Source organism: Melopsittacus undulatus, chromosome 13 (assembly GCF_012275295.1).
Source record: "Melopsittacus undulatus isolate bMelUnd1 chromosome 13, bMelUnd1.mat.Z, whole genome shotgun sequence".
Classification (NCBI taxonomy): domain Eukaryota; kingdom Metazoa; phylum Chordata; class Aves; order Psittaciformes; family Psittaculidae; genus Melopsittacus; species Melopsittacus undulatus.
Window position 1 is genome coordinate 10,792,269 of NC_047539.1, and position 20,134 is coordinate 10,812,402.

Here is a 20,134-nt window from a genome sequence, read left to right on the forward strand (position 1 = left end):
GAATTTCATATGCACCTGGGAAATTCAAGGCAAGGAAGTTCATCCAGAGGATGCTGTAAGATTAGAGATACAGGAATAATACAATAGACTGTACTAATATTCATTTAACTGTATGAAAGAGTTACAAAGATCTATACTGAAATTCCATGTCTCTATGGGAAAAAACAAGTACTAAAGCTATGGACTGACCACCCATCCACAGTGATGACATAGACCAGGAAAGGCAAAGGACAGTTAGGAAGGTGACAAAAGTGGCAAAGCACAGTATTAATGGGTGACTTCAAGCAGCGTCATACTGATAGGGCAAATGTTCGATTGAGGTCTGACCAAAAGACAGCTTTAGGTATCCTTAATGACTCCTTTACCTCCAAAAGTAGATGCAGTCCTGCACAGAATACAGAAGGCTTGGTTGAAGACAGATGATTTCTGTAACAGTGACCATTATATATTCAAATTGCCCTACTCATGGGAAAGGAAAATAAAAGTAAATAAATAAAACAAAAGTCTCCAACCATTTAAAAGGAAAAAAATCAATCTAAGAATAAAGAAAGTCATCAGAAAGGTATTCTAGAGAACAAATGAGAAGGTAAAATGTTTCTGGGTGATACAGAAATTGTTTAGAGATCAACTGCTGGGGGTTCAGAGTAAGCCTACACCATTGAGGCAAAGGACCCCAGCTGGACCCAAAAGGCCCAACAGTGAACAATAAGGAAAGGAGAATACCAGAAGGAAAGAGCAGCCTTTGAAAACTGGAACTTGCATCCAAATGATGAGAGCAGAAGAAACTGTAATCCTGGTACGTTTCCTAAGAGGAAAAACACGCTCAGGGCTTCCAAACAATAATGCTTTTCTCAACACATCAGAGGCAGGAAGCCCTTTAGTGCCTTTGTGTGACAACAACACGGGGGATGAAAGATGCACTCGAAAAGCATCTGCAGAGAAAGCTCAATGAATTGTTTCCACCGTGGTTCCCTCCAGAGGCAGTCAGGAAGTGCCCGAGCAGAGCATGTCACCACGTTCATCCAAAAGGGTAAATTCATGAGGTGACAACATCTGCAGACGAAACTATTTGGGGTGTTTTAATTATCCAATCTCAAGCTGATTGTGAAGACCTGCATGAAGGATCTCAGCCTGCTCAGCATGCGGCTGAATGAGAGACAAGGTGCTAACAGCTCCTGCCTCCTCCCATGCTCCTGGCCACTTGTTCCCTACTGCTCAGCCCATCCTTGACTTCTCCACGAGCCCATTCAGCTGATGAAAACATCAGAAAATGAGCCTAGCAAATTAAGCATTTTCTGTCATTTTCTCCCTGAGCTGGGCAGGTTGGGGAAAGGGTCTCACAAGGACTGGGACCACAGCAAGTGAGGGATGAGCTATGACATGGAAAAAGCAGGATTGAGAGGAACGCAGTAATCAGGGAAAAAAGGAGCAAGTCTTCTTCCTCTCAGCAGCAAGCAGCCATCATTTGATATCAGCTGTACATGTAACTGCAGCTTAAATGGTTACAGGGTAAAAGGACAGCTGAAATTCAGCATCAGTGAGTGCAAAGGGATGTGCCTGGGAAAGAGTCATCCTAACCCTCAGGACAAGACAACAGGCTTTAAAATAGCTGCTTAAACTTGGAGAAGATCCTGGAATCATTCGGGAACATTTTCTGAAAGCTATTTGTGTGTATTGCGTACATACATACATACATACATACATATATACATACATGTATTTCTGCCTTTCAAAAAAGGAAAATAAAGTTAGGAATTTATGGGAAAGGAGGATGAGGAAATACCATCTGTGATACACTTATAGCCCAACAGACCATTCAGTAGCGGGTCACCCTATTGCAAAATGGAAAACCATAAAAATGTACACAGGTAGAAGAAGTAGACAGGTAGCAGGACAGTGTGGAATGGCTTGTGCATAGGAAGAGCAGAGGATGCTCCACCCAGCAGAGGACAGTGCCTTGTAAAATTGTGAACATTGTAAATAATACCAATATAGAAGCATTATTGACTGTTCCTCACAGTGGCAGGATGAAGGGGGCACCTCGAACTGCTGCCAAGTAAACATTATTTTTAATGCTTTTCACAGGCCCTGACGAATGAAACATGATGTGGAGGTGGAAAAGCTCTTGAAAGCCATGTGGGCAAGATCCAGCCTGGCCAACAATCCAATTGACCTGATGGTCACTTCTGGCTGGGTGCCCCCAAAGCCACCCACTGTGGAGATGTGGGAGGCCATGCCCACCTTGAGCTTTCTCCCCTAGTGGCCTTCTCCTCCTAACTTCAAGTACCTGTGTATGTAGTTCATGTGCTGCTGAGCCTCCATTTACAGACAAACCCCAAAACACATTCAGGGGAAAGGAAAATTAAAAGAAAATAATAAAACAAAAGTCTCCAAGCATCTAAAAAAAATCAGCCTAAGAATAAAGAAAGTAGTCAGAAAAATATCACAGAAAACAAATGAGAAGGCAAAATGTTTGTGGATGATACAGAAATTGTTTAGAGATCAGCTGCTAGGGGTTCAGAGTAAGTTACACCATTGAGCAAAGGGCCCCAGCTGGACCCCAAAGGCCCAACAGTGAACAATAAAGAAGAATACCAGAAGGAAAAAGCAGCCTTTGAAACTGTGCCCTAATAATACAACTGCGCCCTTATAATACCTGGCTCGTTTGCCCTGTGATAGACACCTACTCTCTACTACAGCAGGTGACCCCAAGAAATCCCAGTCCTTTACAGTAATCTTCCACAAAAAGGGTAAAACTCATCCTCACAGAAGACAATGTGTTGGGGGGACCAAGTCTAACAATACTGACTGGATTCCCTGAAGAAATAAGCATCATCACAGATCTTTTCACTTCTAGGTAAAGACACCTTTGACTTCGTGTTCTCCAATAAATGGAAGAAAACTGTTATTTTATAACCAGCAAAGTGAGTTACTCTTGTACACAAAAATCCTGTTCCTAGCGAGATAATGACAAAACAATTTCTGAACATAGGCACCCATGCTGCTCAGTGTGCTGATACCAGAGGTTCTAACACGCTACAGTGCAGAAGAACCTAAACAGAATTAAACTCTTCCTTTAAACCTGGCTCCAGGCTTTTGATGTCAAATAAACCAATCATACAGTTTTGTAAGGCTGGGATTATCTTTGGTACCTCTGTGGGAGGCCCTAGAAGAGATGCAGCACAGCCGCTCTCCTACTGTCCTCAGACTGGTTTGACTCATTTGTGTTAACCTCCATTTCCAGCATGTTTGCAAGGTCGCTGGACACCTCAGAAGAGTGAAGATGCAGTACAATGATCTGCATTTGCTTGGCTCCAGACAGTATTATGCCTGTTTAAACATCGAACAAACACTGTCCAAGTAAGACTGAAACAGTATTACCAGGCAATAAGAAGAAAGAGAAGAGAATTATCAACATGACTTTTGTTCAGCTATCCAAATTTACAACCTTGGTTTCTCATTTGAGCCTGAAACTTCCAGTCAATAACGGGCAAAAGTACATTGCATTCTTATGCTACTGCAAGGAAGTCATCTCCTCACTCCTCCATGAGATTGCATTGTGGTTATTTAGGTATTTTTTTATCAGGCAAGATCACTACAATGAGATCTGAAGATGCAGAATGTACTTGCTGAGTTCATTTTAAGAACTGAATTTATCGCATCTAGCTTCATGAGACAAAATTATCTCTTAGTTTATTTAATGTAGAACTTTAATTATTGCATTATTCAGAAATTCCTTTATGGTTCAATGTTAAACCTATTTCTATGTCGCTCAGAACACTGGTAACCGCTGAGTTTGCAGCACTCGGATTGAATTTTAGGCAGGCTAAATTATTTCAATCAAAAGAACTCCAAAAACCTGAAAGAAAACCCCAATTACCACCTCAATGTCTGATGATGTCAAAGTTCTAGGCATCTGGTAAGCATCTCTGCTTACACAGGCTGTCTGCGGGGAGTGAGTTCAGAGAAATGAGTGCTTTATTTTCCATCTGATGCTCTGAGGACCTTTTAATGAATTAGCTGAGATGATAATACGATTAAGTGAGGGCTCTATGCATTGGTATAATACTCGGGCTGTACACCCAGATCTTGTAACATACATGAACAGAAGAGCACAGGAAATCAGTCACTAGAGAAGGCAATTACTGAAATGAAGGGGAAATACACTGAGAGATGCTTATCTCGTTAAAACATGGTGGAAAACAAAGCAAAACAGTGAAACCAAGAGAAACCCAGGGATATCAGCTTACAGGTGCAGCCTGAGTGGAAGTAACAGATTTTCACTGTAAATATATCTGAAAGATGGTTGAAGTCTTGAAGTTACTCTGAACTCTGGCAAAACTCAACTGAATATCTAAAGATGAAAGAGAAATTACTTTGAAATTCAAAGTTCTCCCCTCCCCCAGGCTCATGGATACCTTCTGTGCAGACACCAGCACCAGAGCCAAGCACTTCAAACAAGGTATCTTTTTTCAGTAACTTTCTTGTGTTAAAAACTATAATTTCTATGTTGCAAGTTATCATTGTAGCCGTTACAGACCAAATGACACAGATGTCTTCCAAGCTTGGTGAACACATCTCTCAAGTAGGCTTTGCATCAACTGAGCGTAACAGAGTAACTTCTACAAAGCACTCAATAAATACGATATTTCAGTTAGTTCTTTACACCAGTATATTTCATTTCTCAACCAAAGAGAGAAGAGAATATCTGGTAGAGATACACTTTCTTACTGAACAATTCAGGTATGCGTAACAGCCAGCCTCCAAACACACGGACAAGACTACACACTTAAGTATCCACAGGTGAAGAATAAATCAGAATGGCATTCAACATGCACATACATCATTCTGTTTTCTTCACCCTGCTCTAATCACTTACGTTTAATCACTTAAATGGAACTGAAATTAGGTAATTTAAGAACTACTTATTTAACTGGAAAAGTCACTCAAATGGAGAAACTTCAATTACTTCTTTCTGGCAGTCTCGCTGTAGATAACACAAAGACGTGCACTATCATGAATACAGTCAAAAACAGAGCTTGCCATCGACTGTGATGTCTTGGCCCCATGGGAACAATGGACATTTTATTACATCCAGATACAGTCACAGGCACCAATATAATACAGGAACAAAGAGCTCAGAAAATCCTCAGAGGATGAGGGACTCGGACCCTTGAAAGCACTGACTCTGAAAACAACCAAAGGTCAATTAAAGGATGGTATCATGATGAACTAACAAATGAACATAAGCTGCCAGTGTGATATTGTGGTCAAAAGGCCAAATGTGATTCTCTGAGTACAATTTAGACTGAAGAGACTGAAGATCACAGGAACTGCTGTTCTGGGTCAAAGGAAATCCTTAACACATGCCCAAACTATGGTCTGGTTTTCCCCACCAGGACACAGACAAGTTACGATTCAACATAAAGTCACCTTAAATCTCCTTCAAATCTTTGCTTACATAAACACATCCCAAAAGTGTCAGTGGCTTTTCACCTGGATTCTACTGGACTTGTCCAGTCCTACATAAACTTCAGGGAAGCACAGGGATATTCACAAACCAGCTACAATTCTCTTCACCCCACCTACTGAAACCCACCATACAGATGCTTAACCAGAGTTTATAAGGCATTAAAAAAATCTCTCAACGTTCTTAACATGGTCAACAGAATTAAATAAACATAAGGGAATTTGCCTTCATGGAAACATCAGGTTTCTCAATACTGGCATTCATCTTGTTTACCCAGAACTGCTTGTCCATCCCTAAATACCGCCAGCTTAATTTCTCCTTTCCCCCCTCACTTCATAAGTCATGGCACAAGGGTCAGATTACTGCTATGGAAGAATTAAAAACGTTTACCATCATTAAGCAGTCTTTTTGGAGATGCACGGTGTCAGTATGCATGAATTCAGAACGGTAAGCAGGGATATACTCTTCCCTATGGGCCTACACCTCATCCCAGCCACAAGTCTTTAGTGGAAGGAGAGTGAGCAGTTGATGTGGATTTATACTATACATTTCAAACCAGCCCAATTACTATCACGTTATCTTCTTTTCTTCTTCAAAGGACAACCCACATACCTATTCAGGAGGTAACTCCAAGCAGTAGTTCCCAATCTCCCTTCCTCCACAAGTGGGGGGGGGCATTTCAAGCATTTTAGAGTAGTCCACAAACCACAATCCGCCTATTTTGGCATCATTCCTGGAAGCATCTGCAATGGTACAGAGTTCAATGGAGTTCCATGCCAGCTTTGCAGATGGCAAGAATGGAGACATCCCCTGGAGAGGCTCTTATCCAACTTGACCTTTGACGGAATGTACTGATGGCCGGAGGCACCAACACTTAGGCAGTATCATAACATCTCCTGATACAATGTTATGCAATTACCAGTATCAGTGCACTGCTTTATCTCCCAGTTGATGTTACAAATGAACAGAGGCCACCTGACAGGTTTGCTTCTGTGCAGATGGGAAGGAGATGGCCTGCTTGACATCAGACATCTTGAGGGCACATACCACTTTGTCCATAGAGGTCTGGGGTTAGCTGGCAAGGAAAAGACGGGCTATTTTCTGGCTCCAGTAAGACTTCGATATGACCTCAGGAAAGTATATAAGAAACCTCATCTGGGAAGAGGGAATAAAGACACTGGATGCTAAATGTTTAGCAGTGGAGCTTTCTCACCCTCTGGCAGAACTTCCTGCTACCATGAAAGACATTCAAGAACATAGTTAGAATAATAAACAAGCTGACACAAGTTCATGCTATTGTGCTGGAGGATGGTGAGGCCCTGGTTAAAGGTACCATGCTAGGATGGAGGTCACACTCATTTACCAAAGTTCCACGTGGAATTTTAGGACCATAGGGTCAGAGAATCAGATGGACAGAAACAGTTACTCAGATATCTGCATTGATGTAATCTATACACTGCTGTTCACCAGTGAACAATCAAGAATCACTGAAACGCAGGACTGTGTAGGGACAAGAGGTCTAAGACAAGACCACCACAAGGTCTGCAGGAGCCACTGATGCCTGCTGCCTGACCCTGCAGTAGGCTTTGGAGGGAAGAAGGATTAGACAGTATCAGTTAATTCCTCAGACTACAGAACCAAGAATGTGGTTACCAGGGATTCAAGAAACAGGCTGGCCAATGGGATACATTGCCAGTACTTGTGGCACCCGAGGAAGTCAATTCTGCAAACCCCTGAGCTTCTGTGAAATGTTCCTTCCTATGTTATCCCACATTCCCCATTTGTAGTCTGTCAGCTAAAACAGTATTCCTGATGCTGAGGTCCCACCAGGCACACTGGGTTCCCTGGCTCCATGGTTTCTGACAAAAAAGATAGGACCTCAGGATGTCCCACTTGGTATTACCTGAACATGAAGACCTTAACATGCAAATAGCAAGGCTGGCAAGGGAAGGGTCTGAAACTATTTTTGACTTAAGACCAGGTGGGGGTAAGAATTTTATGTCCCAGAATTAATGAACTGGTTTATTATTTGATGTCTTTAAGTAGTACAGATCTTTCTGAAAAGCATACTTATGGACATTCACTGCATATTTAGGGGCTTCATTAAATTACTGGTGTAGAGCAATTCAGCTGACAGCCATAAGATTATGGCTTGAGGGTTTGGTGTTTTCTTGTTTGTTTTGTTGGAGTATTAAGATGTCTGTCAGGGTCCTTTTTGTTTCAAGGCAAACATTGATTATGGTGGCACTCAATGACTTTTAAAGTCTTTTCCAATCTAAATGTTTCTATGATTCTACATCAACTGGGTTTTTTTTTTCTGAGCAAATACCTCATGTTCACAGTTTACCATGATTCACTCCCTAGACAAGGAAAGAAGCATATATACCAACATACCTATAAAAGAAAATACTTTCTCTAATAGACAGAGAGGCTCTTATTTCCACCACAGGCATATCTGACTGTTATTGAGATACAGTTATAAAGAGAAGCTAACTCCCAACAGCATGTACTCTACCTAAGCACTCTGGGAGGTATCAAAGATGAAGGCTCTGTTGTCTACAACATGCACAATGCAGTGGAACGTAAAGAGGGGTGAAGAGATATCCAGTGCTAGCAAGCAGTCTCCCACCACAATGGTATCCTGTGACAGAGGTCCTAGAAAAGGTCAGGAAATTGCTAAGTTGAACAGTGTACATCTCATTGCTCCCTAGCATTGACTGCGTGCGGTGGCACTGGCCCCACCTGCGTGCCTATAGAAATGGGTGGAAGGACGAAGATCCTTTGGTTATATCCTGGGATCTGATGCACAGGAGCAGGACGTTGCAAGGTGCACTCGAAGGTTCAGATACACACAACTGATAATGGTTTTGTCACAGGTTCTAGGATTTAGCATTGGCTGATATTGTTGGAGAGGAATGATACTTCTGATGATTGCACGTGGCATTGGGGATAAGATTCCTAAAGAATGTAAGCAGGACCTGAACTCTTCTGAGTTTAAAAAATGATGCATCTTACTAGACTGCACCCTTGAAGTTTATAGCCTTGGAGAAAGTCTCCCATAAGGGCAGTTACCTGTTTAGGAAGACTAGACTTCTAAAGGCAGACTGGATGTGTGGCCTACGGTACAATTCTTGCCATTCTGCAAGGCAATTTACAGCTGGGACAATGTCATCCCAGTATTAGGAGAAATTATCTCAATTGAGCACTTAATCTAATGACAGATTAGGTGCTCTGAAGGAGATAATGGAAAGACCAAATGATCACAGAGAAGAATGGAGGATAGCAAAGTATTGGAGGCAAACAATGCCAGGCAGCAGCCTAAACCATTTTGTGCACCAGTAGTGATCAGGAAAACCACATCCAGAAAAATAACAAGAATAAACATTGTTCTGACCACAAAGAAAGATGAAAATGGTAAAAGATAAAAGAGAAAAGAGACTTGGGAGAGTAGATGAGCGGAAAAGAACAGCTGAGTGGAGATGTATGACTTAGGGCACCTTACACTTACATGAATGAGGTCAGATGTAATAGAGGATAATGGGGAGGACAGAGACATTTTTATGGCCCTAGGGAACTGTTTGGACAGAATTCTCTGGCGCTGACATCTGGGGACCTATGTGCACCTCCATCATGGCTGCAAATGAGGACTACTGCTCAGGTAAGGCATTTATGGAACAAAGGAGTACCTGAGGCACTGCATGACAAGTGGAAAAGGGGGAACTCTTTCTTCTGTCTTCAGGATCTCTATGAGTTTCCACTTCTTTTGGGATAAAACTGTCTTAGTAAGTAAAAGTTATTAAGATAATTTTGCAAGTAACATGATCCAAGGCTGAAGCAGTAACAGCCAAACAGCATCCACTAGCTCTCAACAAAAACAGTCAACCCAGGGTGTCTGAAGTTGTATTTCTAGGCAGGATGGTGGTCTAAAGAGGCTGACTTACTAGCCAGTGGCCTCTGATTCAAACTGACACCCAGGAAGTTACAGGACTTGCTGCAATGCACTCCTTCTTATGTGACTTTCATATCCTACTTTCATGTTCCTTATATTTAAGCAATCCTGCAGGATCCTGCACAAAATTCAACTAATGAAAGAACCAACATCCTGAATTCACTCTTTTAGTTGTCTCTTCTGCTCTGCCATGGGGCAATCACCCCAAATCCTTCTCCAGTGTCTTCCCTGCACCTGCTCTGCAGTACTATTGGGCTTTTTGGCCTTTGTAAGAAAAACTGCTTCACATCTGCAGTAGGACTAAAGTGCTCTTTATTTTTGATATCTGGATCAAATTCAATCCCAGTCTTTCTCTCCACGTTTCTGCAGTGTGTATATCCCTTCTATAGCAACACACCAGTCGTCTTGAGCAAATCCATGTAGTTGAACAAAGACCCCAGGGAACAACAGCTGCTGAAGTGCTTTAGAAGTAGGAAATCTAACTGCTGTTCTTTCATGTCATGTTCAGCTAGAATTCACATACCTTTTGTCAAAACAACAGCAGATTGTATCCCCAAACTGGTTTACTCACATGTGAAATCAACATGTCACAACTGAACTTGGTAAAAAAACATTATAAACTGGACTTTAGAAACACAAAACGGAGTTTATGGCCAGAGGAATTAATTCAGCTCCCAAGTCAGAATTCCTGTGTGTGACAATCCATTACATTTCTACCACTATCCTGATACTGAGCACAGCAATACACATCAGATTAACCCATTTGATCACTGGAGACCAAATTAATGAGATGGAGAACAAAAGAGAGATCAAAGGGCCACTAATGCCCTTAACTAGCCCCTTTAGGATCATGGAAGTGACAAGGTGAGAATACATCCCTTGATCTAGGCTGATGATTCATGTCTCAAGCTGCAGAGGAAGAGGAAACACACCCAAAATGTCGCATCATTTGAACAGAGTGGCTGCAGGGGGGAATAGAATCTTCCCCTTAAATCCGGCAACCTGCACAGAAGTGACCAATACAACTTAAGCATATTCCAGACAATACCCTCTCTACTGCCTTTGAACACTGACCTGTATGTTTTAGCACCTGCTTTTGAGGTAATGCCCCTAAAAAGTAAAGGTGAAAAGGTCCCAAGAGAACTCTTGGCCACCTTCTGCCTGATCCATGTTGGCAGCAAGCCCAAAGCTCCAAAGCATGAGATATGATTACAATTCCTTAATGCAGACCGAAAGTATTATGGGCAAATGCAAGGCAGTACAACAATGCTTCCTGTTCTTTACAGACAGTGAAATAAGGGGAAAATAAACAGGTATTAAAAGTAAAACATTAAAATCTCAGAACTCAAAGACAGAAGAGACCACCAAGACCACTCGCACCATGTGCGCCTGCTTTATACCCTGTCCTCCTCTCTGTATCTAATCAAGAATGGATGGAAGGGTGATAAAATATGAATGTACGCTGCTGAAGTGTGATATATACCCAGGTACTGAGGTTTGGCTTTCAATTGTGCTTTGTTTATAAACCAAAATCCCATGTACTTGACTCCTGGCGACCCCTGCAACACAAGGGTTTAAGATCCTGAAGACAGAGAGACCCAAAGATCAAACTCCACTGCACCTTTTCCATGGTGCTTGTTTACTTTTTTTGACTTCTAGTTTAATACTTGCTTGTTTTCAGACTAAGTAAGATTCTAGGGAAGTCCAGAGAAAGCTATCAGGCATATCTGAGAGCTCTATGCACGGAAAGATACAGAGATACAGAGATACAGAGAGATACATAATGCCTATCAAACCTTCAGTTCTATTGGGGCACACAACACAAAGTCATTTCTCCCATTGAAGAACTCTTCCACCCATAAGTCCAGCCTGGCTACCACCAACTGGAGAGACTGAGGCTCACTTCCCTTCTCCTGTAATCTCACCCCTCTGCCAGCTTATCTTTGGGAAATGTCCACTTGCTCCCTGGATATATTCCAGGATGGGTGTGTGTGGCCAGAAGTCCTCTGTTGACTCTTGCTCACTCCAGCCCTGTTGATTTACCCTGCTGATCATGTAGTTTTGCTCTGCTGCAGTTGGGTTTGTTTCTCCTATTTATGTCTTCCCCATGTAACTATTTGGACCTCCAGATCCATGACCTTTTTGGTAATGAAAATCTTACAGTCAAAATGGGTCTATGCTTACATGTCCCATAAATGGTTCTACTGGCACAATGACCAGCACCAGATGGGGCACTGGGGAGCTGGAAGATTTCGGTTTAAAGCCCTTCCAACTCCTCCTTAAACAGAGAACAGTTTCCCGTGACACATTTTCTTTTGATCAGGAAAGGAGAACACACACCACACAAAACTCCAACTCAGCCTCTGCATGTGCTCAAAACAAAGGAATGGAAGGTCAGAAAGCTTCTAAGCTCAGCTTTTTCTAGCAGCTAAGTAAGTCTAGCTGAGACTCCGTACTCTGTACCTGGATTTTAATGGTTCACCTTTCAGATACACTTAAATCCTATCCTGATACTAATACCGTGCTAGTCATAGAATCCCAGACTGGTTTGGGTAGGAAGGGACCTTAAAGCTCCTCCAGCCACGGGCAGGGACCCCTTCCACTGGAGCAGCTGCTCCAAGCCCCTGTGTCCAACCTGGCCTTGAGCACTGCCAGGGATGGGGCAGCCACAGCTTCTCTGGGCACCCTGTGCCAGCGCCTCAGCACCCTCACAGGGGAGAACTGCAGTAATCTCCACTGCAGGTTAGACTACAAACAATGCCAATCCTACACTAATACTATACACCCAGTTCTTGAAAGAACTGTTTGGCCAAAATGATTTCTTGAACCCTACCAATGTATTTGTATTGGGTTACTACTGCCTTTTTGAGACAATACTTTCTATTTTTCCATATGCTTTTCCTGTCCTGAGTAGTACCTACGCCACATAGAATCATAGAATAGTTCGGGTTGGAAAGGACCTTAAGATCATCCAGTTCCAACCCCCCTGCCAGGGGCAGGGACACCTCACACTAAACATCTAAAGATACTTCTCTTTAAGCTGTAAGAGCCATTAATATCACTGCTGCACTTTAGTTCAATTTCCTGTTCTAAAGGTTAGTGTCAGAATTCCACTTTTTGATACTTAGGCAAAGAATTTTATTATGCTGCAGTCAATAGAAGGGGCTCAGTTGTTGCCAGCTTTTGAGTCAGTTCTTGCACATTGCTTAACACGAAGTCAAGAATATATTTCTGTGTACTCTAGTACTAGCTGTTCCAAGAGGCAGAAATTGCTTCTTTGAACTTACTCTTATTGTGCTATCGGACCAGTTTATTCACAGGTAATTTAAGTCTCCATTATCATTTAGTTAGACTTTACTACTTCTTTGATCTCTGTCAACATCATGCACTCCACATCCCTTTGTTGATCCAGGAGGTAGTAGTATAGAAGACTACTAATATATTTACTTTCTTATGGGTTGGGAATGTAACCCTCTATAAGCAGTTAAGGAGGTGATTATAATTCTCCAACAGTGTTGTGCCATTGCCACATTGGAAACACTCTCCATTTACAGGATGATCATGTGGGGTTCACTGCAACTATTTCAAGGGTTAATTTCACTGTTCTGAATATACATGTTTCTCTTCCGGATATAGCTATGTCTGATTTCCAGAGTCTACACACCCAAACAGTGATGATTTGGGATCCTCCTGTAATTCTCAGTCATTCCACCATAAATAGAAGATTGATTTTAAGAAGTAAGTTTTAAAAACCCTTCATTTCTCTGGGGAGGAGAGGAAAGATTAACTCTTGCGTTTGCCATTCAGAGCCTTTAGGAGCTTGTCCTGTGCTCACAGAAGTTTTCCCTGCAGAAATAAGTTAAATGGGTAAGTGAAAGTTTGCTTTCTCCTACAATCACTCATAGAACTGTAATTATACAGAAATGAAGCAGTGTTGTGGAACTTGTGATAAAATAATGTAATTTGAGAACACTTGTTCTATACTTTTGCCTGATAAATAAGACTATTCTGCTGTTCTATGTATCTACGTGGTTTTCTTACACATAGGCATGTAAGGTGATCAGTGATTGAGGATCACTTTGCCTTCTTTATAGATAAACTCAAACTGCTGTATTTACTATCTCTTTTTAACATCATTGTTTGCAAATTTCCCCAAACTTTTAACATTGTCTCTAGGATACTATCCCTAGAACTGGACTGTAACGATCCCAGCCACACTGCACAAGCTAGCAGCATCACCCTTCCCTTGCATACAAGATTGGTGTTATATACACTGAAATAAAGAGATACTAATTCTCACTTTCAATGACGTATGATTGCATGTGCACTTTACCAAAATAAACTGTAAGTGCTGAGCTATTTCTCAAATAAAAAGGCTTTTTCATCCACAAGTACATTTGCACATCAATTCTGTTGCAATTCAAACTGGAGAAATCTTCCATCTCTTTCTTTCAAGTCTCGACAGTAGCTCACTCCTTTTCTTTCCAAGATATTCCTTATTTTCCCATCTATCTTCAAACCAACAGCTCTCTCCAGTACCAACTGGAGACTGGCATGGGGAAGAAAGAAACAAAGATTCATTCCTCAAAAACCAGCTGACAGAACAACATAAAGATCAGAAGGAGAGGCTGTGAAAATGTCATTATTTATCATCTTAAAGGGAGTTGATCTGCAAATGACTCTAGGAACTGCAATTCAGAGGGCATGGTGAGTCCTTCACTGCACAGGGCTGCCTGCTATCAGTAAGACCTAAACATGCTCCTTCCAACCTACTTGTCTGAAAGGTTTGGTTCTTCCATCTTTTCTTCCCTTGGACTCTTTTCAGAAGAAGTCCAAACTATTGCAGAGGGCTCAGCAGAGATCTAAAGCTCCAGCTATTTGGAAACTGGAGACTGCTTCACAACACTACTTTTCCTGGTTTAAGCAATAGTTAATGCTCAGAGCATGTACTATCTGAACAAGCTTGAGCTCTGAACAAGCTTGAAGATGATTTCTGTAAGAAGTCTGAGGTGTTGGTTTTTTGACCTATAAAGCCTTAAGTGTCTCTGCCTGCTTGAGAAATTCCTCTGCCTTTGCATCATCCCGCATGGAGCAGAGTGCCAGAGGTAATGCTGCCTGGGTTGAACTGGAAGGGGCAGGCAGCAGCCAGGTCCTGGGCAGTGCTGCGGATCCACCTGCTCACCCACCACTGCAAGCCAGGAAATCCACAGACCTCCCAGCAGAACTGGCCACATCGGAGAGGGGTGTGAGAAGGAGCTCGACACAGGGATTCTTTTGATATAGGTAAAGAAGATACTTTTCAAGTTAGCTTCTAAGAACAGAACACACTGTGATCAAAGTCCATGTCTATAGATGATCCTAGAGAGTACAGCAGCGAGAGAAATGAAACCATGAAAGTGTTCTGGTAGAAGTACATTTGGTTGAGGCTCCACTACTTCCATGCAGGATTTTCTATATTACATGAAGAATGCATTTCTAAAAATATATTGACCAGAACACTCTGAAGATAATTATAAGTTAAAGAGAACTTTACTTGAATATAGGGCTAACTCTGCACCAATTATCCTTAAGCAATCCTATTATACCACTGAAATAAGAGAGCACTGCTCCAAAACCAGGACTGGACCACCCACTCTGCTTTGCTAAGCTCAGCTCTGCAGCTTCTGTTCTCCTGTGATGGGCAGGAGAATTGATGGCATCTTACAGACACAACCAAGAAGATCTATGCAAAAAATGGTTTAAAGCCAAGACTTCTCAACTCATTAACCTCAAAGATAATCATGTTACATATGTGAATGGCATATAAAGAACCAATTGTGCAGGCAGGTGTGAACAGGCAGGTGAGAGTTCCAATGACATTAAAGTTGAGCACATGGCCTAACATTTTTGCAATATTGGAATGCTGATGACCACATGTAAAATGAGATGTCCCAATAAAACCTAATTAATTCAGGTGTATTTAATATTCAACTACTTAAATGCAACCTAAAAATGGTTCCTCCCGTTAATTTCTTACTTATCTTGCACCCCAGTGCAGAATTAGATACTACACCATACAACATACACGAGAGGTCACAGGCACACTTGACTAAGCCTTCCCAGAACACCGTGCCTGGCACCAGACAAACATCCTGCTGCAGCAGGCACAGCCTGACCCCCTGATCCCAGTGCTGCCACCTGAAACCAGAACAGAGTGATTTTCTGCACTGGATTCAGTGGGATATGGAATAGGAATGATCACCTATGGATGCACAGGGGTGGAACCAAGGCCTAAAAACATATACAGCGCAGGTCAGTATCTGTGTACACAAACTCAGCAGATTAGATTAGCGTTTCCCCAGCCCTCTCATTCTGAGGATGAGTTTTAAAGCATGAAGTCCATTTGTAAATCTGACACTACTCAGGGCTCAGCACTCAAAATGCCTCATTTGTGTTGCTGCAACAGCCAATGAGACAAAAATCAGATCACGTAGCACTGGATTTGGTTAAAAACATCCACACATCCCACAACCCAAGTTACCACCTTCTCCTTTCAGAAAGGTCCATGCTCTACACTTTGTGCTCAGTTGCAACACCACTGTAGTTTTTGTACGGAATAAATATTGACTTTCCTGGACGTTGCCTCACGACCGAACAGGACCTTGAGTACATTTGGCTAAGATTCTTTTCTAGCCTGGCAATATAGTTTTACAGCACAGCTTTTGTTCTGAGTAGTGGAAAAGGAGCGGAAAAACCAGGCTTCATAAATGTCACACATTGCCTGCTCCCACTTGCAGACAGGTGACCATCCTCTAAAGCTGGCCTGACTGTATGTCATACAAGAATATGCACAATTCCTTACCTTCATTTAAATTTCCCAGCTACAAATTTGATTGAGATTACAACATTCCACATTTGGGAAGTCAAGACTGGAAAAAGCTATGCAAAAATGAAGATTCAATATTAACACAGGCTATTCTCAAGAACCTGAGCTCAAAACTTGTCCCAGGCAGGAGGTCGGTCTGTTCATGACCAGCTGTCTTTTGGCAGTGTTTGCACCTCACGGCAGGATGGTCAGATGCTTTCTCCTTAGCACAGGTCAGAAACCAGCATTAATTTCACTTATAAAAACATTTGGTGCTGACACCACGGGAGCTGCTCTATGGGCACAATTCAACATTCAGGTACGGGCAGTACAGAAGACAACAATGAGCAGGGTCTGTAACTGAGGTGGGCAAAGCCTGTGTGTGTATTTTAGCTGTACCACAGGCTCAAACACCAGCAGAAGTGTGCAGAAAAACTGTTGGATTCCACACACACACACACAAATTATAAACCCCTGTTTTCTGTCAGGTGCTCAGTGTCCCACCTGTGCCTCCACACACTCAGCATTAGCACATCAAGTAAGATATGCAGTAACCTGTGAGGAATCAACCAACCATATCCAAAATTCAACACTGACACAAGCGCGCCTACAGACTGAGCCCAAACGAAGAAGCAGCCATATGCATCATCCTGTCCCCCTCGCAGAAGCAAGCACGACTTGAGGGACAGGAACACAAAGGAACAACATGCACAGGTGGACAGTTCATGTCAGAAATGCCTACTTGCTGCAGCTGGAAAATAAAACCAAACGCATTGAGCCGGGTGCTAAAACAGCAAGTACAGAAAAAGGGAGAGAGGAGCAGCGCAGAACAGTGGGGCAAATGGAGCTGGATTGAATATGGCTGCTCTTACCTGCAGCAGTTTTCCTTCGGCTGGAGTCACCTCAGCAACGTTTGCGAACTCCCCTTCCAGCACAATGGGCTCCACCTTCAGGGGGATCACTCTAATGATGGCTTTCTGCGCTGCCGACCTCTCCGACTCGACGGCCCCCGCTAGTGCCAGCCCTGTATGGCCGAGCCCTGCGTGCAGGGTAGCCATGAGCAGCCACGGCCAGAGGACAGCCAGCTGCAGCGGGGGGCCAGCACTCATGCTACCAGCTGCAGCAGCGGGCTCCGGCCACACATACCGCTCGGGAACGCGTCCTCACCCTGCGGAGGGCTCCAGCCGTGGGCAAAGCTTGTCGGGGTTCCGAGCGTGTGGCCCAGCGACAGGAAGGCAGGAGACAGAGGAAAGAGGCTCAGTCAGCACCAGCGCTGCTCACCAGGACACTGCTCCGGGTCTCACCATAAGCACCTCTCTTCCTTGGTGCCACGTGCTCAAAGGCCGCTGGGAGCTCAAAGGCATGTTTTAAACCAACAAACTGGCTAAAAAAAGAATATATATCCTAAATTGTGAGTCCCTCCCCCAGCACAGAAATCAGGAAAGATCAAAGGAACAGGTTGCAAGCAAGAAATCAGTTCAGATACACAGGAACACCAGGGAGCATGAGAAACTTGTCAGTCCCACAGAAATGAAATACAGGGAGGTCTCGCCGCAGACATGGTGTTCTTGTGTCTCCTGACCAAGTGTTAGAAAGATCCACAGGTCCAAAAAGTCTATCCCAAACACCCTTGAGAGACCTCTCAGCTTCTTGCCAGCATTTCCCACAGAGGCAGCTCAGGCTCTCTGCCTTCGCTGTTGTCGGCAGTTACCAGTCTTCCAAGAAACAATGCAGAAGGGATTCCTTGGACTTACGGTGAAAAGAACATCTGCCCCAGTGCCGTTCTCTTGCAAGCACAGCTGATCCCTTCCATCCTTCTCCTGCCACAAGCATTTCATTCAAATCTGGAGCTCAACTTTACCTCTCTCCCGGCAATCCACATCCAGACCCAGAGTGTGAGTGAGGTTACCAAAAATAATCAATAAAGCACAGAGCTTTTCCTCATAGCTTCAAGTTGCCAGGGAAAAAAAGGCCCCCAAAACACTTCAAAAGTTTGGATGCCAAATGGGTATGAAGCACAAAGTGACAGCGTAGATGGTTCCTCCCCCACTAGTTCTGGGCAGCCACTTCCAAACGCACATGAAGAAGAATCCAATTAAAGGCCCCACAGAATAAGAAATGAAGATCCCTGCTCTGTGCGCGGGTCCCACGAAACGTTTCTAGGAGGAGACTTCATAGCTGGGACGATGCGGGCAGAGGATGGTGTCAGTTAAAACGAAGTTACAGTGATTGCTGCAATGGGGAGAAAAAAGCGATTGGAATTAAAAAGCAAGGAGAAAATCTCGGCCGAGCTGTTGGGCTGCTGCCGGCTGGAGGCCAGCCGGGGCCGGGAAACGCTGCGGTAAATCCTGGGCAAAAGCGATTTGCAGTAGCTTGAGAAAAGCGCGTGGGTCCGGTGACGGTCTTAAATCCACAACTAGAAACTAAAAGCTGTGGTGTTCCCAGTAAAGGCGAGGGCTCAGAGCAGAGCGAGGGCTGGTTCCCGTCGGTTGGCAGCAGGCAGGTAGGTAGGTGCGAGCGGAGCTCCGCAGCCCGAGAGAGGCTCCAGCGAGATCCAAGCGGAACGAACGAAGGCTGCTGCCGAGAGCGAGCTCCGGGGCCGGCCCGGCTGGAGGCGCCGTGTCCGCAGCAGCCGCCGAGCCGAGGACGGAGCCGAAGCGGCTCGGGAAGGTTCGTGCAGCGGCTGAGGGCGCACGGCGGAGGACGGCGGCCGGGCTGGGCCGGGCCGGAACGGGCCGGGAGCGGCGGCGGGGGCGGCTGCGGGCCCGGCGGGGGCTGCGGCCGCCGGACACCGGCTCCGCGGAGGCCGCTCCTCGGCCGAGCAGGGGCGGAGCGGAGCGGCGGGGCCCGCGGGGCGGTGGCGGCCGCGCTCTCCTACCTGGGACACACAGCGAGGGTGGAGCCGCCGGAGCCGCGGCCGGGGCCTCGGGCTCCCCCTCCCGCCGCACCGCCCGCCTGCAGCGCGGCCCCGGCCCGGGGGGTCAGGGGGAACCCGGTGCCGGGGCAGCCTCACCCGCACCTTCCGCTGGAGCAGCTGCTCCAAGCCCCTGTGTCCAACCTGGCCTTGAGCACTGCCAGGGATGGGGCAGCCACAGCTGCTCTGGGCACCCTGTGCCAGCGCCTCAGCACCCTCACAGGGAACAGCTTGTGTATATGAGCTCATCTCAGTCTCCTCCATTCCCCCTTTTCCTGTCCCGACAACCTCTTGTTTAAAGGACACTCCAGGTTTCTTGGCGGCCCCTTCAAGTATTTGGAAGGCTGTTGTGAGGTTTCCGTAGCACCTGTCTAATGTGAACACTGACCTGAAGGAGTAGTTTACCTGAGCATCTGCTTAATTACAAGCTCTCTGTAAGCTCATCACGGTAGATGGTGGGGAAGAATCTGAAGCAAGGTGCCTTCTCTTCCCAAAGTCATCTTGGGTGTACCCAGTGTGGAAAAGAAGCAGAGTCCAGGGAAGCACAGGCTCTTCAGGTGATGATAGCTTTGCTTGCGCTGCTGGGATTCACAAAACCAGAGGCTGACATATCCAAGTGCAGGAAAGGGTCCTTATTCCCCTTCCTCCCACAGAGATGACAAACCATTAGCAAAGAATTTGGGACATCACAACAGCATAAAGTCCTTTGCCTCGTCAGTAGAACCAAACATCCTCACAGCTCCTCCCCACACACACACAAAGCCTCAGCTCTTGAGGTGCAGGATTTATCAGACATGTTCATTTAGCTGGAACACCCCTCTGCATTTCTGCACTTTGAAACTCTTCTTCCTCATGAACACCACAGATCTCTTAGACAAGAGGTGAGACGGGTGCTGCCCAAGGCATCCAGGGGTTAAAAGCCCACCCAAAGCCACCTTCTTCCTAACCCTGTTTTCT

General features: G+C 44.5%; 1 protein-coding gene across 1 annotated transcript in view; it reads right to left on the reverse strand.

Moving 5' to 3' along the window:
• Window positions 1-18,919, reverse strand: part of RNF43 (ring finger protein 43) — a 48,760-nt gene extending 29,841 nt beyond the window's left edge. Inside the window, exon 1 of the mRNA XM_031043104.2 lies at window positions 17,136-18,919. Within this exon, the coding sequence (XP_030898964.2) occupies window positions 17,136-17,372 (237 nt within the window). The 5' untranslated portion in view covers window positions 17,373-18,919. The remainder of the gene's footprint in view (window positions 1-17,135) is intronic.
• Window positions 18,920-20,134: the final 1,215 nt, after the last annotated feature.